This window comes from Lagenorhynchus albirostris, chromosome 8 (assembly GCF_949774975.1).
Source record: "Lagenorhynchus albirostris chromosome 8, mLagAlb1.1, whole genome shotgun sequence".
NCBI classification, from domain to species: domain Eukaryota; kingdom Metazoa; phylum Chordata; class Mammalia; order Artiodactyla; family Delphinidae; genus Lagenorhynchus; species Lagenorhynchus albirostris.
The window spans coordinates 79,340,559-79,366,610 of record NC_083102.1 but is presented as its reverse complement, the minus strand read 5'-3'; the positions used below and the strand labels follow the sequence as shown (position 1 = coordinate 79,366,610).

The window sequence follows — 26,052 nt, the reverse complement described above, 5'->3', positions numbered from 1 at the left end:
CTCTTGCATGGAAATCACATGGGGCACTAATTCTTCTGAAGAGGCTGAGAGGAATATAATGCTCACTGGATATTTCTGTATTCACCAGTATCCTTAAAAATAAAATTTTAGTGAGAGCTACATAGATAGCTAAAATATCAACAATAATATAAAGTCTATAATGCTCGATTATATTCTTTTCATTAAATAACAAGCATACATCTTGATGTAAGAAGTAATATTTCTTTACCTTGCAAGTAATCAAGCATATTTTTAGGTATTGAATTTAACTATTTCATGCTAATTTAGTAAAGCATCTGAAACAATGAACAGAATATTACTAAAAGAATCTTTAAAAAATAAGAATACTTTGCTAAATGCCTAAACTTACAGAACCAGGTCTTGGATAAGGGACTTTTCCTTCATAGAGTGACCAGTGGTATTCAGGTCCTTCCTTATGTGCATATGGTCCATTAAAGGCTGCCCGGATACTGGACATGTGATAGACACATATAGCATGCCCTCTAAATATATTACTAAAAAAAAAAAAAAGATAAGTTACTATTCTGGAACAGACTAGGAGATCACCTAGTCAAGCCCCGCAGACAACATAGATAAGGATGAAGTCTTTTGGATAAAAGACTTGCAATCTCTTAAGCATAGGATATTCTAGAGATATTAACTATTGCAATATTTCAAGTATGGAAACTCCAAAATTTACCATTTTTTGCCTATTTATTTTAATAAATTGAAAATGACATTGTTAGAATCACAAAAGCAGTTGTGTCACTTCATTTTTTCCAGTTAAATCTTATTTTTTTTATTGAAATATAGTTGATTTACAATGCTGTGTTAGTTTCAGGTGTACAGCACAGTGATTCAGTTTTTCATACACACACACACACACACACACACATATATATATATATATATATATATATACACACATATTCTTTTTCAGATTCTTTTGTGTTTTTATATTTTTTAAGATTTGGCCTTAATATTTTAAAGATTCATTCCCAAGTTGAGGAAGGCTTTATCTCCTTGTACGTTGTCCTCTCTTCCAAGTAGACAGTGTTTTCCTATTCACCATGCTGTTAATATTGCTATAAATTTTATTCAAATTTTATTACTTCTCTTAGTGTATATGATTTGAAGAACAATTTAAAGTCTAAAGAAAATCTGGGGCTTTGTTTCATTCTTTAGCTTGGGGTCACAGAAACATTTATAAGCCTGCTGTATATTCCTTCCTTCAGGTCACTGAAAACAGTGCTACAGTGGAAAGGTTTACTGGGCTGCACCAGATTAATTTTGAGAAAAAGACTTACATTCTAAAAAACTCAGATTCTTTACCTGCAGAACTACTAGCAACTGAAATTATTTTTTTGATAAAAATTTCTACTTGTCGCACATAAAGACAGTAGTTGACTAACTACAGCAAGCTTTATTGGGGGCATAAGATTCTGCAAAAGGACATTTTAGAATGATTTGTTTTAAAGATCTGGCTGCATTTCTTAATTTGGCATAATCTGAATGAATTCTAACACTTCCCTAGCCTCCTTATTGTGAGAATTAAAATAATTAGTTTGGGAAAGTGCTTTGCAAAATTTTTTGTAAGTGTAACATTTCCTACATTCTGAGACACCTGTAGAACAGCAGTTATGTTACTGTCTGAGGACATCAATTCACACATCTTATAACACACCTTGAAGCAATTGGAAATGCCTGCAACAGTGAGAAAACCAGAGATAGTCTTCCAACTAACATGGCAATAAACCTTTGATCATCATGCTACGATATCAACCTTTACGTCAGGTAACAGCTGGCAAGGCTTTTTCTCACAATTATGTATAAATTGAACAGTCAAGGTTGAAATTACGGAAGAAAATAATGTCTTGCCTTTGAAATCTCAGACAGATCCATTATGCTATCATTTATGAAAGCAGCTTATAAACTGATCATTATAACCCATAAAAAAATCTATACTGATTATCCTATAGCTTATATTTATCATATAAAGCCGTGGATTTATCATGCAGTGCATAAATTCTTCACTGGCATAAGGCAGAAGATGAAGTGTAAAAAGAAGTTAGGGATTTTCCATGGACTGTAATAGCTACCAATCTACATTAACATCTCCTTGCATCAAGGAATAACTGATAGCAAAACTGTTTCCATGTTTCTGTGGTGAAGAAAAGATCTCCTTACAATAGCAAGATACTTACCGAAAGAGCTTTATTTTTTTTTTTTTTCAAAGTGACCGTAATAAACTACCTGCTGAAAAAGTAAACAAAAACTATGTGGAGAGATCCTAAGCAAACAAGGTATACATGACTATAGAACAGCTTAAGGCCAATGCAATGCAAATGAGGAATTGAGTAATACCATTCTTTTCCTGTCAAGAGAACTGAAGTATATTCTTTATTTCTCATTCCAGTCATATCATCTCCACTCTGCCTTATTTGGAAAGACACTCAGGAAATTATATATATAAACTTTCAACCAAAACTGATTCTAATAACATTTTTTCATCCATGTATCAACACACGAAATATTTGATTCATTTTTCCAGCAGTCTTCAATGGATACAAAATACAAAAGCATAAAAGAGAAAAATACTAGATCATAAGCCCTAAACTTGAGCACCTTTTTAAAATTTAAAACTCAGAGGGTAAATCATAAATGTGTGTTCTCTAAGAATCTACATAGGACCAAGACAACCAGAGTAAAGGAGTGAGCAAGTGCTCTGTGATTAAGGAATCAAGGAGTGTTTCATGAAGACGGCAATTGACAAGTATTGGAAAAACTGATATAAATCAGCGTTAGAAGGGAAAGTAGATAAATAAAATCACAGTCACGGGGAAAGCAGAGACCGGGATTCTGACAAGGTATTATCTTGTCAAAAGCAGAGTTTGTGGGAATTTAGAGGAAAAACTTTCAATCCTGAATGGGGAATATTTGATAGAGAGCCTTGAAAGCCTGACTTGGACAACAGTGTATGATGATTGAAAGAATTATCCTAGACTCTATAGCATGGAACTAGTACCTTAAAAACTGTATGAGAAAAAAAAAAATCATTCTGTTGTAGATCAGAGAGGGAAGAACTTAGGACACTGAGCACAGGAGGATGCTGGTACTTCAAACAAAAACAAATAAGGATCTGGATTGAGATTGTGGCTTTAAACATCAAAGTACAACTGCAAACACAGGAGAATGAAGAGAAATTGGTGACTTATAAAGTACAGAAAGTGAGAATAACTCATTGGTCAGTAGTATTTTCAATTGCATATACAGTGAAGGGGTTTGGCATCCTCTGTTTCATGATGTTTTGACTGGCCATATAAATTTCTCACCTGGTAGTGTTGAAGAGTCCAAATATCACTGGGTTCTTATGATCTCTGGTATGCAGCAAAAAAACATCCTCTGAAACATTAAAGACCATTATGTTACTTAATATGTTTAGCCCTCGTTGCATGTGAAGAAAATATATTGTCATAAAATAGTTTAGAACCCATGACAGATTTTAAGATATAAATTTCCATATACAGTCATATAACAATGACCAAATCACAACACAGTGAGATTGATGACTGTTCACGATGACCGTGAGCTGGGCCTCAAGGAGGAAACTAGAGGCGCCGACTCTAAACTAACAAGAGGGGTCTTTCTGTTCCCACAACTCCCTTGTCCCCATACATGGACCTGGCCAAGATGAAAAGAATAGAAACTTGCTCCAAGTTAGATAGAAGTCAATTACTGCAGAAAGCAAATTTTCCATATGTGCTAGAAACACTGAGGGTTATACAAAGAAGCATATATATTGAAGAGGAAAATTTAGCTCTCCCAATAATATTTACCTAATTCATCAAAATACGTATCAATTCCATTCATTCCTGGTACTGAGCAAACCAGTCTAGCTTTCAGGAAAGTACTCCACTTGTTCACTAGGATTCTCTGTCCTCCTACATCGTTCTGTAAAAAACAGAAAGCAGGTAAATGGGTACCCAGAGAACTTTTATCAACAACAGATTTTGTACCATTAAACCTGCAGATGGCAAGAGTTACAGTTCTTTTATTTAATGTGAAAATTTGAGCATAATCTTCAAATAATATTAAAGGTGCAATGCCCCATAAACTTCTTCTTTAGGTTTGCACATTCTGCCTTGTCAGTGTACTTTCACCCTGGCCCATTAAATACAGTTTCCAGGTATTAAACAACGTTAGTAGAGAGTAGAGTACACTTTCCTAAATAAAGTAGTAAGCTTTATGATACAGTAACGTTTATTATTATTTTATTGATAAATAATCAGCTTATCTCAGAAGTACAGAAGCATCCACTTCTTTTTCTTATTTTAGGGAAAAAGGCTTGAAATACTAACACACAAGCACACATACACATAACAGGCATACATATTTGCACACATACATAAAATACGTATGTGTGTATATGTGAATATATATACACATACATATACACTGAACATACGTATACACATCTTCTTAAATTTATCCAAGTATCTTCTTAAATATCAAAATAACTTCACATTTATAACACTATTAGCATTCTCTCAATAAACATGGCTACCGCAGTTGGTTCTGAATGTTCACAAAACAACCTATCTGATTATGGCCAACAAAACTATATATGTTTTCCCTACAGAATCAACCATCTGAATTGTTGAAACATGCTTATGTAAATTATTTAGAATGTGGATTAAAGAACTTGCAAGATTTTGGTGAAATTAACTTTTTAAAATGGAGCTCAAACTTCTGTGTAGGAAGAAGTCTAGCCTAATTATAGGCCATTTCATAGTAGGGCTTTGAAAATGGAGAAAATCACACAAAATGCAAAGCTCGTTTCAGATTAAACTTTCAGTAGATATGAAGTCTGAAGACTAGATAGTAAATACCAATTTTAGGGAGCCTAAGAGAATAGAAGAAAATATTTTACAGTAGAAACCTACTATAAAATGAACAAAGGCCTGACCATAAATTGAGAGTTAGGCAAGCTTAGTGAGAGAAGAAGGCGGTCCTCACCACGCAGAGTCGCCCCACTCTGGTGTAAATTGCCTGGGCATTGTTTTCTGCCTCCAGGGCCTTCTCCGTAAAAAAGAAATACACTTTGTTGTCATCTCGGTCTTCATTGTCAGGGATCATGTACGAACCTACAAATTTTGGTTCTAGAGAAGTAAAAAACAATGAAAATGTAGTAACTATTACAACAAAGTAAGTTAATATATTTCCCTTGAAATTCTGTACTAAACATTAAAATCATGTAGCTATCTCCATATTCTGTGCAAATCAACAATTTATTTATTTATTTTTTTTTTGCGGTACGCAGGCCTCTCACTGTTGTGGCCTCTCCCTTTGCGGAGCACAGGCTCCGGATGCGCAGGCTCAGTGGCCATGGCTCACGGGCCCAGCCGCTCCGCGGCATGCGGGATCTTCCCGGACCGGGGCACGAATCCGTGTCCCCTGCATCGGCAGGCGGACTCTCAACCATTGCGCCACCAGGGAAGCCCCAAATCAACAAGTTTTAAGAAATGTTAGGGTATTTAAAATTTAACTGAGTTGGAGGGAAATAAATCAATTTCAAATAGCATACATTATAGACCTGAAATGAATTCAAAGAAGAACAGATTAAGAGCAGCATGATTATAATCTCCATGAATTTCCTCCCATGTATATATGGGAGGCACATATTAAAGTCAATATATGTAAAATATTTTAGTAAAGAAGTCTATCATTATTTTTTTAATTCATAAATTATCTATCAGTCCAGCTCATGGAAGACCAGTTTAAGTTTTTGTATTTGTAGTCAAAGGGATCTGAGGGAATGACCTTTGACTGATATGGAATGTCAAATATTTTAATGATAAAATGCTGCCAATAATGATTATGCACTCTAAAGCTTAATAAAAAGGCTGAAAATGATGAAACCACTCACTATAAAATGATTTTAGCCCCTAGATATACCAATGTGCCAAAATATAAACATGAATCCTTACAAAGGATTCTACGTAAATGAATGCCTAGTGACTCTCTTAGAATTTCATTTGTCTCTCAAGTACAATGTGATCCTATTAAAACAAGCAAAGCAAAGCAATCAATTCATGCAAAATTATACCAACTGACAAGAGAAAACAAGGCAACTTATTGGATGAAAGGGGTTTTCACTTTTCATATATTGGTCTTGTTCATTTAAGTCCTGATTTCTAACTATTGCTATGAGGGTTATCTGGTTGTATACTAAAGCGGATCCCCTCTGCTATAAAATGATATACATATATCATATATAATATTTTAATTCGGGAATACTACTAAGGAAAAACCCCCTGAAATTTGTGGAAACTATAAATTACATTTGTATTGTTATCATTATCAAAATGGCAAGTTTCCCATGAGCTCTAGACTTGCTTTCGGTTCTGATTTACATACGCTTTTCTCCTCAATCCTACCTTTCAACAGGCGCTCGTCATCGTGTTCAGTGCGGATATGGGCCAGTCGCCCCAGGCTCCTGAAAATGGCAGCGTCTCTGCCCCAGTAGTCACTGTAGAGTCCAGCAAACAATTCACTACCTGCATGAAAACATCAGATAAGTCAGTATTCGTTTCTGGGTCTGATGACAATGTATAAAACCACAATTACGATAAACATATCCAGGTTTCCCATGTATATGGCCTAACGAAACAGATACTACTGCTAAGAGCATATATGGTACAGTCAGACGGCCAGGGTTTGAATTGCGACTCTGCCACTTACTAGATGTGTGAACTTGGGCAAATTGCTTAATTTCTCTGCGCCTCAGTTTCCACATTTACAAACAGGGGAATAGCACTCAGAAGTGTTGTTAAGAGTAAAGCATTTAGAAGAGTAGCTGGTATATACTAAGGCCTACATGAGTATTTGATAAATAACCTGGCTTCATGGTATTTTAATAAACTTATTTTAACCTTCATATCATCAGGGTATTAGTATTGGTATTGGTATTAGTATTAGGACTGGTATTATATGTGAGTCAGCTAACTCAAATTCTTCTTGTAGTAAGAAATTGCTTCCATCAACATGATTTTAAGGCAGGAACCACAAAGTCTGACAAAGCTGTATATAATCCAATTAGTTGTCATCTAATTTGTAAGTGTGTGGCTTATTTAGACAGAAATGACAGAAAGAGCTCATAATTTAATCAGGCAGTCAACAGAACGAATGAAGTTAGCTGCAACATGTGGCGAAGGCCACAGACTTAAATCAGACCAAGGAATACACAAACGTACGCAGGATCTCAAGCCATGGCAACATATCTTTGGGGCCAGCCAGAAAGACAGACATTAAAATTGCTCACGAGAAGAGAAAAAACAATTAACAAAAAGAAAAATAACATAATGATATAACTAGACCTCCAGAAAGACCAAAACCTCTCAAGCACAGGAACTTGGGGTTCTCTTTTGTCGAACTGACAACAAAAGGTAACTGGTGTGCTCCTCAGTGAGTCCAGAAGGATTGTCCTGGGCATATGAGGCTCTAATCCTGTCCTGGGCTAAAATCTCTGGCCAAGAAGCAGATGATAGCAACAGATCGCTGGATATAGCAACCTCAATTTAGGGTGACAAAATTATTTTCTTAATGAGTGTCATGTAACTGTGGTCAGCTTTTAAAATATAGACATGATGAGTATACTAAAAGTATACTCAAAGTATTAATGCCTTTCTGTTAAATCTGGAATGTGTACATATGTGTCCAAGTGGTATTTAAAGTCCTTTTTTAAAGAGAATTCAAATTAATTGGATTTCCAATTTAATAAATTTAACTGTATACTCAATTTTAGAATTAGAATTATTAAAGTTACAGGTATAAAAATTTGACCAAGTATCTAAACAGAATTAACCAAACCTTGAGTGTCATATTTATAAATTTTATTGATTAGATTTAAAAATTGTTTCAATATTTAGGAAGGGTTTTCTCTAAGGTAAGGTCTTTAAAACTTTCAAAAACTTGAACAGATTAAATATATTTGTAAAGTTTAAAATTTGAGAAAGTAATCAACTGAGTTGTAAATAGGATCACTGTAAGAAGTTTATTTCCACCTTGAGATAACTAACAATTTTTCAAAAGTAAAGATGATTGCTTTTGTTAGATTTAGATTTAGAAAAAGAAAAGTGAGCTATAAATTGAATTTAAAAACAAGAAAATTAAGTTTTGATAAATGTTACTATAATAAACTATTCTTCATTTACAAAAAGACAAGTAACCATAAATGGCTTTTTGGTTCACAAAACCCACTATGGATACTTAAAAACTATACAAGATACAAATAAATAAAATTCAGGTCCTTCGCAAAGGAATTCACTTTAAAACTATATATATTATAATAAGTGAGAAAGAGAGAGAGAGACAGGAGAGACAGAGGCAAATGTGGTAGAATATTAACAGTTGGTGGGCCAAGGTAAATGCTATAAATTTTTTATTCCTCTTTCAATTTTTCTTTGTATTTGAAAATTTTCAAGACAACAAATTAAAAAAGCTGTATTTGTTTAGTTCATCCTGTATATTCAATACATGCTGAATGAGAAATATGATAAGGAAAATAACAAAAACTAAAAAATAAAGATGCTTTATATCCAGACTTAAGAAAAATAAAATTTGGTAGAGAAGAGTTATATCAGAACTCTTATTTAAGCATATTCTTTGAAACTAGAAGGGGGGAAGAACGACATAATTTGTATCACATTCAATCAGCGCTGTCTTCACCAGAAGTTTTATATCCATGTGGAAAAAGAGTATTTTGGGATAAAATGTATTCAGTGGTTAGGGATATGAACCATATGTGGGGTTCAATCTGTACTACTTGAACATAGATAAAAGAGAGTCATGCTGAATTCATTAAAAGGCCTTGGAGATCATCAACTCTATGGCAGAAATGAACGAGTTCACGCACAAAGGAGTTACTTGACTATTGAACCACCAGAGCAAGGGTTGTTCTGAAATTTTAAAAAATTATTGTACTTGGTTACAGTTTCCATAAAAATATAAAGGCCATCTTATATGGATGGACCTGGAGATTTTCATGCTAAGTGAAGTAAGTCAGGCACAGAAAGAAATATCATGTGTTATCACTTACATGTGGAATCTAAAAAAAAAATGATACAAATGAACTTATTTACAAAACAGAAATAGACCCACAGACATAGGAAACAAACTTATGGTTACCAAAAGAGAAAGGGAGGGGTGGAACAAATTGGGAATCTGGGATTAATAGATACATACTTCTATACATAAAATGGATAAACAACAAGGATCTACTGTACAGCACAGGGAACTATTATCAATATCTTGTAATAACCTATAATGGAAAAGAATCTGAAAAAGAATATATTGATGTAAATCAACTATACTTCAATAAAATACAGTAATAAAATAAAAAGGCCATTTTGTAAAACTGTCCTAAACAGAACTTATTTTTCTAATATGCACTGGACTGAATGTTTAATTCATAATGGGTACCAAAAAAAAGATTTCTTTAAAATTTCCTAAAATATTCACAGAACTTTTATATCTGAAAATATTACTTTGGAAAAATAATCTTTATTTTAGTTCACATCCATTTTCTTGCACTTATCCCAATCTGAACACTTTCCAAGTTCCACTTGTAATCAATTCTACAAATTTAACAAAAAAGTTCCCCTTGCAGCCACTAGATGGAGCCATATGATACCAAATAATATACATCCAGGGCAGGTTATCTGCAAAAAGGAAAAGATGATATAGTACCAATTTTACCCAATTTCCCTTTTTGTATCCAGATAAAAGAAAACGGTTTGTGAACAATTCAAATAATACAATATGAACTGTATGACTTAAACTTCAAAGAAGCTACTAGACAGGTGCTAAAAACTATATGCTATGTAAACTGAACCAAACGTGTTCCTGTTGGAAACATTAGCTTTTCCTCAGAAGGGAAAGATTGTCCTTTCATATTTTATTATCAGTGTGAAGAACAAAATAAATTTATAGTAATAGATAATAATGATGTTTGGTAAAATACTTTCCTAAGAAAAAACAAACACTTTAATGAAAAATAATGAGAATAAAGCTTTAGGCACAAAGTTAACTAATACTAATTAAATGAACAAAAATAATGAACATTATTATAATTGATATTATTTATGGCAAATACATAGTTTCTAGTTGAAAACTTTAAAATTATAACTGGTATAGAGACAACTTGTGAATCAATATTTTGGTATTGTATAGAGCAAAAAATAATATCTGGATAATTCATATTTTCACGGATTAAAAAATATTTCATACAAATAGTACAATATGTTTTAGGTTTTCAATAATAAGAACAGAATTACTCAAATTTTTAGTTTTCTATGTCTATACAGACATGATATTTAATAAATGTATTAGCTTGGTCACAGAGTTTACTGGTATCTATTTTGATATTCTGAATATAAATAACCCATTTGACTTGCAGCCATATGTTTCATTGTTATAGGCTTCTGATGGTAACTGATGTTATGTTAATGTTAGTTGGTTATCATTAAAAAATAAAACACATCTGCAGGGTATTTTGACAGGTGAATGTAACTTATCATTGTCATGTTCAACAATAGTCTCTGTGTACAGATACCAGAAGAGTGGAAACAATTCTGCACTGGAAATCTGGCAAACTAAGCCCCCAGCCCCAAACCTACTGCTTGTGGCAAAACTGTTCGGAATCTCACTGCCTCGGTTATTTGGACAATCAGGGAGGTGTACAAGTGATTTCCTGAGGTTGCCAAGCTTTTCTGTTCTCTCTGCTGCCCTTTTTATGGTTTGTATGTTCTTTGCCTGGAATTCTGCACCTCCCCGCCTTCCCACTTCACCTCCCATTTACCTGGCCACGGCCCACTTTCTCCATGAAGCTTTCCCTGACCGAACTTGTGTTAGTTTAGTAGCTCCTAGTACCACCATAGCCCCCATGCCTATCATATTTCTCATCCTACTATAGTTTGTCTCCTGTGTTTGACATTATTCCTCACTAGAATGCAGACTTCTTGATGTGTCTTACTATATTCTTTTGTCACCAATATCCTGTAGAGCATCTGGAATACAGAAAATGCTCAATAAGCATTTGTTGAATCAAAGAATGGCATAATGAGTTAATTAACAAGTGAATAAATCAGAAACTTTTAGTGTTCAAATTTAAAAAAAAACTATGAAATGCAATAAAAACAAAAACCTCAGGATAAGATTCTGATTTTTCAAAAATGCTTCAGGGAGAAAATATCAAAAGAAAGAAAAAACTGTTGGCATTTATATGAATAGCAGAGTTCTTTGAGTTTTTGTTCCTCAAAAAGACTATATTTCATTATTTAAATCCAGGAACACAGGGACTCTATCTTCTTCTAGTGTTTGTCCCCAATAGTTTCAGCCGCAAAAGACTGTGTCTACTCTCAACTAGTTTGTAGGAAAGAAAATAAAACAATCATTTGACCTTGGCGATACAAAAACAAACCCATTGTGAATAATTCTAAGTTAAAATGCATAAGTAAAATACTTTTCTACACGACTCCTTTTTTTACAATACAAACTCCAGTTGAAGTTTTAGTGAAACATACTTCATTGCCTTAATATTTTATCAACATTATCAAGAGCTTAGTTCACAGATGGTATTATTAATCGATTATAGAGTTTTTACTCACCATGTTGTAAATACAGATTTTAAGTGTTTAGTGAGAAAAATTCACAGGTTTTCATGCCCTTCTTATTTTCTTAAGTCTTGCTCAAGCATTTCTCCTATTTATGTTGTAAATGTCTACAAATCTGAATGTGAAACATGTTCGTTTCATGGAAAAGACATGGCTAAAGATGGATTTAACTACCTCATTTTATAACTGAACTGTATCATTTTGTTAGAAAATCATTCTACTTTTGCACTATTTCACAGAGTGATTATTACATGCATAATTGCAAAGAGAAACAAAATGCACTTGGGAGGATGAGGATGGATAAGAATGGTCCACAGGTTCCAACCTCCCAGTTTACACTCATGGTCTGTGTAGGATGCTGAAAGAAATCAGGAAAAGCAGGTCCTTTTATTAGTTATGTAGTTGTTTGGACTTTCTGTTTGTTTTTGCTTTGGCAAATAGCTAGCATTAGCTATCAATGTCAAGAAGGTGGTTTCTGACGTATGAAGGAAAAAAGGAAACTGCGTTCTGAATCTGTCCATTTGCATTTGCTAGCATCCATGACAGTACTGAGTTTCCCTGGTAGCAAAACTGTGACATTGCTACCAGCATGGTCAAATCAGATTTCTAAGGGGGAGAATGTCCATGGGGAATTGAAGACGACATTTTTTTTCCTTCTTTTTTTGAGAAAACCATAAGCAAGTATTCGAATAGCTCATTAGCAACTAGCAGTTAATGGCCAGAAGCAACAGTGAGCACGTGGATGCCTGGCATTCTGCCAGATGACAAAGCACAGCAGTCTTAACCTGGGTAAGAAATTACAGATATCCTTTAGGCACAGGAACATGCTGAAGGCATAAGTTTCTACACAGTTGGGACGAATTCAAGAAACGAGCCAGCACATTCACTTCTGTTTATAGAGGTTGTCATTGTAAAGACATCCACTTTACCTTCATTTCGATGATTTCATTTATTTTTCTAACATTTATGAAGTCCTATTTTGTGCCAAAACTATTCATTTGTAATTCTGCCTTGAATACACAGTTAATAAAATAGAAACATTTATTTGTAAAAAAAAGTTTTAATGGTATTAAGAGCTTGAGATAATCACTTAAGTTTTCCCTGCATGAATTCCGACTCCCTTTCATTCAACTGACATTGACCTTTAATTCACAGAATTTGTAATGAGGGGATATATTCACAAAGGTCTCATTATGATGAATAAAAGTGCAGGAAGAAAATTTCAGCAGCTGTAAACTTTTGTAGTTTTATTTGCTATAAAATGTAACATAAGACATGAAAAGGGCAGAAAGAAAATTTTGGTGACCATGAAATACCTCATTCATGGTTATTTGTTGATATAAAATTCAGTAAGTCTTTAACTTGAAAGTATCCTAAAAATTCTAACAACAAAGCTAGCACTTTCAAAAGCAAAGTGTGAAAAGGTACCTGACAAATCAGAGTGGTTCTCCCCCAAACACTAGTAACATGTACATTAGCACACCTTAGGTACCTTAGGTATGGTATGTATTAAATTACACCTAGAACTGGTAATAAAAATCTGGGTCAGAATGAAACGTTTTAAAACAGTAGCAATAGAATTGAGCTGACAAACTATTAAAGAAATCCCAAAGTTACTGAAGGTGCTATCAACTTAATAAAAAGAATACTGCGATATTATATCAAATGTAAACTGATGCAAAAAAGTCAGTTAATACTTTTCCTTCCTGACCAAAATGACATATGACATAAAGAAAATATTTCCTGAATTTTTTTTTTTTTTGCAGTACACGGGCCTCTCAGTGTTGTGGCCTCTCCCATTGCGGAGCGCAGGCTCCGGACGCGCAGGCTCAGCGGCCATGGCTCACGGGCCCAGCCGCTCCGCAGCATGTGGGATCTACCCGGACTGGGGCACGAACCCGTGTCCCCTGCATCGGCAGGCGGACTCTCAACCACTGCGCCACCAGGGAAGCCCCTTCCTGAATTTTTATTTGGCCGGCCACCAAACCTAATAATTTTTAGTGGCAAGATAAGTCCTAAGCATCTTTCGCTGACTTGAAAGGTACAGACAAGTAATGCAGCAATTCATTTTACTAAGTAATTCATTGTTTCAAAAAACTGTTTTCAAAACCCGATTATAATGTCTTGCCTTCTTCAACCAGTTATTTAAGACCACTTTCAATGTAATATTAGTAATCACTGTAGAGGGAAAGTGTGGTTAAACATATAGAAATATTGTACCTGTGATATGAATTTATATACCACCAAGGTAAATTCTGTTAATACAAAGTGACATTTAAAGAGCAAACCTAATTAATGTATGATTTCATTTTGATTGGCTTCTAAACATATAGAACATAGCTCAATAAAGAGCTATTACTCCTTAAATCTTGTTTCACTCCTTAAATCTTGTTTCACACAGAATCACTGCCAGTTACTAACATTTCCATTCTCAATTAGACTATAAATTTTATAAAAGTGTTCATTAACCTTTCACCTAACAAATAATATTTATTCCTTACTTAGTTTTTCCGTAAGCTTTTACTCCATGTGATCTTAAGTCAACAGAATTTAGGTTAACTAAAATGAAACTTGTATCTAAAGTTAAGATATTATAAGAAATTCTCAGATTCGTGAGCATGTTTTTTTTTCTTTGGGGGCCTTGTTAGTTTTATGACTATTGTTACAAATTTGAGGGTTTATTTTTTTAATGATGAAAGTGAATCTTAATGTGAACAGCTATTAAAAGTTAAGTGTGACCTATAATTAACAAAGAAACGAAGAAGCAGAAATGGTCTAAAGATGGTCGCCTTTTTGCTGGAGTCCTGCCCTAACCCATCGGCAGAGAACATGTGCGGTCATGAAATTCCACATTAATGCGTTCTTTTCCTGTCAGAGTAAGCTGCACCAGGCCGACCAAATTCCAACTCAGGTAGCTCCATTTTTTTCCAGTCCCAATTCCTGCTGCGTTTTCAATTGGGTGAATTATTTCTACTTCCTGTCTTTTACAGAGTTGCTGGCTCACAGAGGTTACCAGATTTCCATCCCAGTGGCTGCTGCGTAGCCACAGTAAGTGAATGATCTCTCAAAGGTACTTTGGGGTGAAAGCTGGCGGATAAATGAGAAGAATTATATTTTTATTTCTTCTCTTTGCAGGGATTATTCTATAACTTTTGTGTTTAGCTTGGAGGGCTCTTATGATTTGATTTCTTTTCTGAATAAGGGAAACAGTCACCCAGATGGCAAGCACTTCACATTTTAGCATCGTGTAATTCGATTTGGAAGTTCAATGAAATTCTCTTGGAAATGTCCCTCCAGTAATATTTCCCCTCTTAAAAAAAATTCAGTTTCAAATTCCTGGTTTCATGCAAAAACAAGCTCCAAGGAGGCTGAGTGGTGAGTGGCTAAAAAAAAATTACTTTTAACCATTAAAAGAAATGTTCAAAATAAATGGTGTTCTCTTCCAATCTTCTTAGGATTTTACTAGAGAAGTAGCGTTTACTGTGTAATTTTTGACTTTCAATACCTTTTATAATATTCTTGTGAACACTATCCCCAAATTTATTTTTGGTTTGTTTGTTTAGGAAGCTCAGGGAGTATTTCATTCAGTCGATATTTATAGGAGGCCTTTTCTGTGCAATATATTGTATGGTAAAAGAAAGATGATAAGACCGTCTCTTTCTTCCAGACGTATTCAAATCTTAAACCTATGAAGTTACAAAAATCACTAAAAACATTAGAAAAAAATTGTACGAGTCTATCAAATGCATGTATTTTAACTCATATGCTGCCAATCTACCACGAATTTTTAACATTTATGAATCTGGCATTCTCCAAAAGTGGCATTCTTAAGGTTCTGATTCCTACTAAGTCCAAACTGACTTAAGCAACTCAATTCCCATATTTAAAATCTCCCCTCCGCATATTGTGTTTACACACACACATACATGAGTGAGTAGCAGAACTCAGGATATCATAGTATTTTCTTAAAAATCTTATATTCTTTAAAAATATCTCTTTATTCAAGCTCCTAAAGAACTAATCACTACGTGAAATTCTCATCTTAAAGCACTTTCAAATTATGAAGCTGTAGTAAATCAAACCTTCCCTACTGTTTAGAGCTAACGTAAGATTTTTGTTCTACAAATAAATATCCGTATATATAAAAGCTCTACTTATTTGGACCTGAGTACCATTACTGCGACAGGGGACTGTGGGAACTCGGATGCAAGGCCCATCAGACTCAACTGTCTGGAATAAGTTCACGGAACATGTTGTCTCTAGAATATACAGGAACATCTGCATCAACTCTCCGTCCAGCATAAGGTATGTTGATTACTCATCAGTGGGGAGTTTTAAGTTTTACCCACTTATTTAGGATAGGAAATCTCTACTTGTTATTTTACATGTTTTCATTTTCTGTAAACAGGATGACCTAATAGTAGCAGATAACTCTAACTGCTGCAAATGTAATAACAGAAGCTTGTACATCTGTACCATATATCTATCAGAACCTCTCAACACTGAGGAAACAGAATGATTCCTAAGAGCACCTATGTGAGGTGTCAGGGATTGCTCCCTTCAACTTTATACTTGGCAACTCAATCAGCTGTCTGTACCATAGCAGTGCCGGAGTATTTGATAAGGGTGTTCCATTTTCAGTCCCAAACTGTATTAAAGAAAAGGGATTTTTCTGAGATTTAAGTGAGATTTTCATGTATCTTGACTAATTTAATTGAAATCCAATTGAAATCCAGATCAGACATGGCCAGCTTATTCTATTATGCCAACGTGGACATAGTTTGAGCCACTCAACCTCTACAGCTTACATTTTAAATTAACAGGAATGACTTTGAAATTCCAAATTGAGATGACTCTCTGCTGAATTCTACTGACACAGAGAAAGGTACCAAGAAGAGAATATTGGAAGTTCCCTTAAAGTCACAGAGTAATTAATACATAAAGAATTAACATATGTTAAAATAGTTTGGTTTCTCTAGCTACATTTTTATAAAAAGTATTTACATAATTGCATTTTGTGAACAATAAATGACATAATACAAAATACCTTCTATCAGGTATTAAGGGACAGTTTGTGTTTTCTGGATGAGACGTCCATACTTCATAGCAGCTGCACTTATTTTAGAGTAAAATTGGCTCAGGTGAGTACGGCTTGAAATTTAATATCCATGCTCCCAGCACCAATAAATAGATATGACACAGCAATGTACATGAAGAAACACCGAAGAATCTGCCTGAAGTTTTGAAATCAATATGACTACCACCTGATGTCTGCAGCCATGATAATTACCAATTAAAGTGGAGATGAATGAGGAGCTGGCATCAAAAGGACATCTGCCCCTTCCTCTCTCAGATCTGTGTGATTCCAGGTGAAAAAGGGGATCCTTTAAAGAAAACCAGAAAAGCCATTATGTATTTGCCAACTTTAATAAGAATTTAATTTCTCAGAAAAAATACATTTAACCTTGATTATTTACAAAACAGGTATTGTAAATAGGGCACCAGTGGGAAACATCAAGTTATTTAGGAACAAACTGGATTTTATAAATAAACACGTGGGTTTTCAGGCCCATGTGGCTTTTCTCACTTCTCTCAAAAAGGATGCAGGTGCTGAAATGAAAGAAATTTGCAGTTTTTAATCACTTGATCAGCCAGTATTAGTTATTCTGAGATGTGTCAGTTAAATATTCCAAATGAATGGAGACTTGCTGGAAAAAGAAAAAAAAAGGTTAGTAAAAAGGAGACTCTGATAAACATGGAAATGGGCATTTATTCCACAAAGGCCATTACTGATTTTTTGAATAATCTCTAAAAGAAAATGATAAAATTTTCTATCAATAATTTGGAATATTTATTTCCAATCATTTTTATTCTTCATTGCATATTCTTTGTATAGACATCTAATATTTAATAATTTAGAGAATGATTACTGCATAAATAATTACTGGGATATACATGTAGAAGTTGATGCCATATTATGAACAATATTTCAGTATGGTTTTGCACAAATGAGATTTTGAAAATAAACATTTCCATGAAAAACTACTACTTTATTGGTTCCTATTGCAATCACATAACCACAGAACTTTTTCTGAATGTTCTCAGATTGCAAAATTCTCATTAATGGATATTTTTACAAGTAACCTCCATTAAGTGTGTTATAAGTGGTTTCAGTTAAAAACAAAAAAAGTAGTCTGGAAAAGTGACAATAAAAATCAATATAGAGGGGCTTCCCTGGTGGCACAGTGGTTGAGAGTCCGCCTGCCGTTGCAGGGGACACAGGTTCGTGCCCCGATCCGGGAGGATCCCACATACCGCGAAGCGGCTGGGCCCCTGAGCCATGGCCGCTGAGCCTGTGCGTCCGGAGCCTGTGCTCCGCAGCGGGAGAGGCCACAGCAGTGAGAAGTCCGTGTACCGCAAAAAAAAAATTAAAAATCAATATAGAATATTTTGTCGGAAAAAAAACCCACTTTGCAATAGAATATTGTCAAAACTGCCCACTGTGGCATCTATAAGTAGTCCCGCCCACCTGTGAATAATGAACCTGCAAACAATCCAAAGCCCTGAGGAACCTTTAAGGGTTGCATACACTTTTCTAGAACTTGATCTGGACTTTCCTAGACAGCCTATTTACTCCACATTATCTATGCCATCCTTTTCTTGCCATTCTTATCCAACACACATTCCTCTTTCTCTCTGTGATACTCTAAAATCACCATTTTGATCCTGCCATTTCAAGACCTTTCTGGTAAGTGCAGAGCTCACCTGACTCTTATAAAACTCCAGTCTTGTTCTTGGAACTGAACCATAGCCTAGAGAACAAATGTGGCCTCTGAATCCAGAGGTGTGGCTAAACTGATATTTTAAGCCAGAAAAAAAAAAGTTTATCTATTTATACACTTCACACGAATCAGTAGAGAGAAAGAATGCCAGTAAATAATTTGAAACATTTTTGTGTTCGCTTCCCACAGACAACGGATTTGCAATGACATGAAAAGAAAATGTTTGTTGAAATGAGCTAGAATGACTGGTCTACCCAGCTAATACTTAAAAGGAAAGGGTTTCATCTAAATTTGCCAAACATATCCAGTGTTTGTTATATGGAGGAGGAAATGTTCAAGTCTATGAATGAAATACTTGTTTACCCTTTTAGTCACTGCCACTTTATAGAATATTTGGTAAAAATAGGTAGGGTATACATACTATATTTGCTCTAATACAGTCAAATGTCCAAATGTTTGCTCACAGAAAGCAGTTGAAGAAATATACTGAACTATTTTCTTAAATCAAGACTTTTGGGGGCTTCCCTGGTGGCGCAGTGGTTGAGAGTTCACCTGCCGATGCAGGGGACATGGGTTCGTGCCCCGGTCCGGGAGGATCCCACATGCCGCGGAGCAGCTGGGCCCGTGAGCCATGGCCGCTGAGCCTGTGCGTCCGGAGCCTGTGCTCCGCAACGGGAGAGGCCCAAAAGACTTTTGATAGCTTCAACATTCTGTGATACTCAACTTTTTGTCTCTAATGATGGATGAAGTTGATTTATCTAACAGATATAATTAGAAACTGTAAACACTAAAATTGAAACTTCAAGAGAAAAACAAGTATATTGCTTATTGATTCAAGGAATATAATACATTCATTTAAATTTAAACTGTCAAGTGGGTGAAACAGAAAATGCAAACTGTAAGAATGCTAAGATCAAGAGAATCTCAGATTTTGAAGAAACACAAAGTTAGATGAAGGAAATGAAGTTACAATTTGTTAGAAAAGTCACAGGTTTTTGTAAATATAAATCATGATCTAGGTTCCTAAGGCTACTACTGTTGATTTGTGAATTTCAGCGTGTTCCTGAGATATCAAGTATCGGACAGAGCAGTGTCTTCAACTTTCGAGAGAAGTAAATTGAATCAACTGGAAACTATATCCACAAAAGCCTATAACCCTAACATTTTGAGAACAAATAAGTGGAACCCAGGATGTATGAAGCACAACTCTGTGCAATATGTAAAATCTGTGTGAGTCTGTAAAAGGATGAACTCTTTCATGAAACTTCAAATTTGACAACTGAATACTGAATACTAAGTACTTATATATTCTCAGAGATCTATGCCTCAAGTCCAGACTCAGATGTACCTTGACTGAACCCTTCCCACCTTTCTCCAGAAGACTTCAAATATCTCTCTCTCATTAATTTGATTAATGGCTAAAACTGCCTCAACAAATAGTCTTTTGAAATAATGAACAAATTAAGTTAAGCCTTTTTGCCTGCTTTTCACATCAGTATTAAAAATCCACATTTTTGAAGAGCTTAAAGGATAGACATACCTATCATTTTAATTTTTTAAATTCATGTGTTCTCAACGTACACTTACATCAAATTATCACGATGTACACTTTAAATGTCTTACAATTTTATTTTTCAATTAGAACTCAGTAAAGCTGGAAAAAATACATGTATTCTGCAATATGTAGGTTTTTAGCCCACTAATGATTAAAAAAAAGATAAACTATTAGAACATCCCTGCTTTAGACAAGCACCATTATCTTTATAAAAAGAAGAAAGGTCCAAATCTGTAGAGGATACAATCATTTCATGCATACATAACCCTTGGTTAATAATACTGCAGAAGTCAGATAATACCAAAATGGATGACAGTGTTAAGCTGGATTGTAAATTGTGCTATGTACTTCTTAAATTTGAAGACTACACTATTTCTAACAAAACAGTGAAGAGGTGCTTTGAACGCTTGAAAGTTCTATAACTTGTATCTCATCACTTCGCATAGTCTTCTTTGACCCTGTCCCCAAACCTGACTAGTTCTTTTTTTATTTTTTTTCTCAGTACGCGGGCCTCTCACTGTTGTGGCCTCTCCCGTTGCGGAGCACAGGCTCCGAACGCGCAGGCTCAGCGGCCATGGCTCACGGGCCCAGCCGCTCCGCGGCATGTGGGATCTTCCCAGACCGGGGCACGAACCCGTGTCCCCTGCATTGGCAGGCGGACTCTCAACCACTGCGCCACCAGGGAAGCCCCTGACTAGTTCTTAAATGAACATTTCCATTATTAAATTAAAATGTCACTACATAGAACAGGAAGCTCTATTTTTATTTTTATTAATCAGAACATACCTTTCTGCAGAAGTATAATATAGGTGCTATCAATATTCCTTATTTAAATCACTGGATGCCTTAAAAACAGTAATACTGTCTCCCTGCTTTTTACTTTATTTCTGAATTACTAAGTTAAATGAAACTGTTAACAAAAATATGTTGCCTGGTTTTTAATAAAGGCTATTATGATGTTATGACTAAAATAACATTTGATAATAAAAGCCAGTAAATGGTTGACATTTTTTACGTGAGTGACTTGAGAGTCTAAGTATGGCTATGATTACACACAGCTTTACATGCCTATTATTTTGAACTCAGCCTCGTTTGTCAGTTGAACTCAACTGTTCATTTGTCTGTGATAAATCAGTGACTGGCCTCAATAAATTTTATCTGAGCACATTACGTGCAGTCAAACCTTAACACATAATTACATGACACTTACAGAAGTTAAACAAAAGAAGCAAGGCCAGAAAAAGTAAGAAGATAAAGTTATCTTACACCCAATCAATGTTTTATGACATGGTAAAAACAAAAGATCTGCCTGTGGTGAAAGCTAATCAAACCTAAAAATGGTTTGCCCCTTTTTTTAAAAAAATGTATTTACTTGGGCTTCCCTGGTGGCGCAGTGGTTGAGAGTCTGCCTGCCGATGCAGGGGACATGGGTTCGTGCCCCGGTCTGGGAAGATCCCACATGCCACGGAGCGGCTGGGCCCGTGAGCCATGGCCGCTGAGCCTGCGCATCTGGAGGCTGTGCTCCGCAACGGGAGAGGCCACAACAGTGAGAGGCCCGTGTACCGCAAAAAAAATTATTTATTTTTGTCTGCATTGGGTCTTCGTTGCTGTCTGTGGGCTTCTCACTGAGGTAGCTTCTCTTCGTTGCAGAGCACTGGCTCTAGGTGCACGGGCTTCAGTAGTTGTGGCTCGCGGACTCAGTTGCTCCACGGCATGTGGGATCTTCCCGGACCAGGGCTTGAACCCATGTCCCCTGTAGTGGCAGATGGATTCTCAACCACTGTGCCACCAGGGAAGCCCGAGTTTGCCTCTTTCACGAATGTACTCAAAACTCCTCTTTTTAACCCATCAATCTTTGTTGATAACAAGTATGAGATTTCCACTGAACAAATCATGAAAGACGAACAAGGTCAGAGAGGCAACTTCTATTGGAGATAAGATGACTACTAAAACCATATTTCTGATCTAATTTTATTGCTTCTCTAAAACCTTTCTACCATGCCTTTTGAAATCCTTATTTCATGGTAAGTGAATCCCTAAAACCACACTCAATTTACAACATGCTTCAATACCTCCTTGCCTTAATTGAGTCATAGCTCCCATACTAGGCATAATTATGGAGCCTCAAAATGTTCATGTCCTAACGCCCGGAACCTATGAATATCTCACTTTGCATAGCAAAACGGACTTTTCGGACGTGATTAAGTTAAGGACATTCAGATGGGGATATTACCCTGAATTAGCCAGGTGAGCCCAATGTAATCACATGAGTCCTAAAAATGGTCAGAGAAGATGTGATGATGACAGCCAAGAACCAACCAAAGCAATGCAGTGTGGGGAAGACTAGACCCGCCATTCATTGCTGGCTCTGATGATGGAAGAATGGGGCCATGAGCTAAGGAATGTGGGTGGTTCTCTAGAAGCTGGAGAAAAGAATGTCATGGATTCTTCCCCGAGATCTTCTGGAAGGAATGCATCCCTACTGACATCTTGATTTTATTCCAGTGAGAATCATTTTAGACTTCTCATCTACAGAATTATTAGATAAAACATTTGTTTCATTCTAAGCCACTAAATTGACGGTAATTTGTTACAGCAGCCTTAAAAAATGAACGCAGCTCCTATGAGGATATTGCTCCACACAGCTTCTCACACTCCCAGCTCTTTTACATGATTAATCATAAAATTATAAATATTTTTGACCCAATACAAACCTCCAGAGTTGAGACCCTTTTATTTTTTTCAAAATACAAAGGTCCCTTCCCATCTTCTCCCCCTTAGTCAGCCCTCACTTTGCCCCTTGTTCTCTTATCCACATGTCTACCTTCGCCATTTCTAAACCTAGGATAGCGATGATGCTAAAGCAAACCATTCAAAAATATAAAGCAATCACTAACAACCAGTGGTTTTTAGCTCAGCCCTCAAAATTTCCAAGGAATGTATGTTTCCCTGGTTACATCCTTTTATAACTCTTTTGAGCAGCTATGTGCTCAGACACCCTAACTCATGATCTCCCTTGACATTCAGGAGACAGCCTCACACCTTACGATTGATGGAGAAAATCAGTTTCCATTATTTATGTAATTATTCAGAAAAAAAAAAAATCAGTTTCCACTTGTCAGGTCCTGGCCCTGGAACAGGAAACACAGTAGCAAACAAAACTCCAAGCCTTATCACTCTACTATTCTCATAAAATTACCCCCAATAGATTTTTTTTTTTTTACTGTATCTATCTACAATATTCAACGCTGTTGCCTGCACCATGGCACTTTTGATTCACTCCTCTACCATTTATCACCTTAATTTTAACCAGCCTCCTGAGCAGTCTCCCCAGCCACTAATTCTTTACTCTGCTACCAAAGACTTCTTTCTGAAATGTGAATTTCCTCTTATCACCTCCCTACTTAAAATCAGTCATTGACTTCCCATAGACTCCAGAAAACAAAGTCTAAAGGCCTTAGGGTATTTACATGAGGGACTTTATACATAAATACTTCATCTCTAAAATGCCGCTCTTACAGTTTGAGTACCAACCATTCTGACTGCTTGTAGATTTTTTAATCTTTCTTGGACTTATTGATGTGTTTAGGATAATAATGCCCACACAGTATTAAAAATTCAGCACAGACCTTATCACCTCCAGGAATCCTGATCTGACCCATCTGTCTGCCCTAATACGGATTCTGGGTCCTCCTGAAGCATCATATAAATCCCCCTTTTACATCATTTACTCCTCTGTATTACAACTGTCTGTTTGACTCTATTCCCTACTGGTTTGTGAGGCTTCCTTGAGGAAACTGCCTATGTGACATTTATCTTTGATCCTCTGTATCAAATAAAATACCTGATGTATAATAAATGCACAGCTGTTTTGTTTGAATAAATAGTTTTATCTCCTTTGTTGTGTGATCTTTGCCTACTTTCTCACAGATCTAAAACAACTCACAAAACAGAGCTGTGGATAGGTATGTTGATTTAAAACGAGACGACACGTACAAGTTATTATGCTATTCTTTGTTGTACATGCTTTCCTGGGGCTACCCATACAGCAGTATCACAGTTCTATTTTTTCTATATTTTGATTGCCATTGGCTTTAGTAACAACTAAAGGAAAAAATAAATGTGTTCTGAATTTCCCCCGCTATTTATTGAAGATAATGTATTTTCATAGACACTTTGACAATATATGATGAACTCTTGCGAGGTTTGATATATTAAAGGTTAGGATGAATAGAACATAATATCACGTGGCAGTCGTTAAAAATAAAATCAAGTACTGAAGAATTATAGAGGTGACTTATTTTATCCCCAAAGACCTTAGTAGTGACAGCATGTAATTTGAAGTAATATGGAGGTGTGACATGGACGTACACATATTTGTTAGTTAAGGCTTCCCTTTCCCGCATGACTTTTTTTTTTCTTTTTAATGAGGAAAAGGTATTCTCTCGATACTGTTGTGTATTGTCAGGAAATTTGAAAGCTGAATGGGCAATAAAGACCGAGTTCTTAATTGTTATCAAACAATCAACTTGACACTAGTTTTTAACACACTAATTGGTCTTTTGTGCCATGATTTTAAAGCAGAGGCTTCCTTTGTCTTGTTAAGCTGCATATGACAAAAAAATACACTGATGCAAGTCATCTTAATTCCTCAGGATTGAATATGTTATTCTTGCAACTTTATACAGCCGAGATGTAGAAATTTTAAAGGAAGAAAATTTACCATACACACAATAGTATTGATATTATGATAGAAAACAGGCAAATTCCAAACTTTTATTGCTTTGCTTTGCATAGGTCAAGCTAACTTCAAAATTAACTACAAATTTAAGAATGAAGTTTTTCACATTATTTGGAGAGTTCACTGTGGTCTTAAATGCAGTGTTTAATTTAGTGCACAATCCAATAAAATACTAAAAAGCAAGTAATATAATTTTCTTCCATGAAGTAGAATTCAACAACCAAACCAACCAGAAAACTTGAGTCATAATGACCTTGTCAATGACCCCAAAGCAATCGAGTTTATGGTTCAAGTAATGTGTAATGCTGGTGTTTAACCCTTTTGAGAATGTTGGTCACTACTTAGACTGGTTTTCCATTATCTATGTTTTAACAGCTGGAATTTCTGCCTGAGTAATGTGGCTTAAATTTACAAGACATCGCTAGTATTAACAATGTGGGCTGCACTTTTTGTTTCAGTGTGACACAGAGAAGTTTTTCAATAGATCCTCATGTGCTTGAGAAAAAGCAGGACATCTAGCTCACAAATGTCAGAGATGCATGTGCTCTTCAGAAAAACGTTTGTAAAGAATAAATGGTCCATCTTCCCAGAAGGATTTTCTCATTTAGGTCTTGAGGAGAGCCCTCAAAACCCAGGAAGCCTGCTGTAAGCTACTGTCAGTAGGCGTGAGTTGCTGCATATCAGGTGTTAAACGTGATGCCAATTAAATGAAATGAGCTTCCCATTAATAAATCAGCTTTGTGAACTAATACTATTCTTGCCCTCAGCACCACTGAGATATTCTGAAAGATGTCAAAAGTAAATTGGAACATTACAAATACAACAAGATAAAACAAGTAATCAATCACTTATTTTATTAGCTATTTCTAATAGGAAAAAAGTAAAATACACAGGCTCACAGCCCTGTATCTATCAATAAAGGTGGTTTGGGTACAAAAATGCCTAGAATAAATAACCATAATATGCACTTTAATTCTTCACACAAAAAAACAGCTATTCAATGGTCTGTATCACACATCAATTTTGAATGTGATTCACTGTATCATTTATTTTTTCCCTTTCTTCTGCCAAGCAATAAAATCATTTATTAAAGAATATGTGAAATATTTCCCAAAGGCTAAATAAACAAAGTGGAAAAAAATGCAAAAAGGGAGTGAAGTTGTAAGTAAATGTTTTGACTTTAAGGCTAATAGTTTTGCATTTTGATTGCTTTTTTCTTTTTTTACATTTTTTTTCCAAAAATGATACATTACATTTATATAATACTTTAAAATTTAGGAAGTATTCTTGAACATGTTATTT

General features: G+C 35.4%; 1 protein-coding gene across 1 annotated transcript in view; it reads right to left on the bottom strand.

Annotated features, from left to right (window-relative positions):
* Positions 1–26,052, bottom strand: part of SEMA3E (semaphorin 3E) — a 108,958-nt gene that overhangs the window by 31,475 nt on the left and 51,431 nt on the right. The window contains exons 4-9 of the mRNA XM_060156162.1: positions 16,963–17,056; positions 6,438–6,557; positions 5,017–5,159; positions 3,837–3,951; positions 3,333–3,402; positions 371–515 (exon numbers count right to left, since the gene is read on the bottom strand). Of these exons, the coding sequence (XP_060012145.1) occupies positions 371–515; positions 3,333–3,402; positions 3,837–3,951; positions 5,017–5,159; positions 6,438–6,557; positions 16,963–17,056 (687 nt within the window). The remainder of the gene's footprint in view (positions 1–370; positions 516–3,332; positions 3,403–3,836; positions 3,952–5,016; positions 5,160–6,437; positions 6,558–16,962; positions 17,057–26,052) is intronic.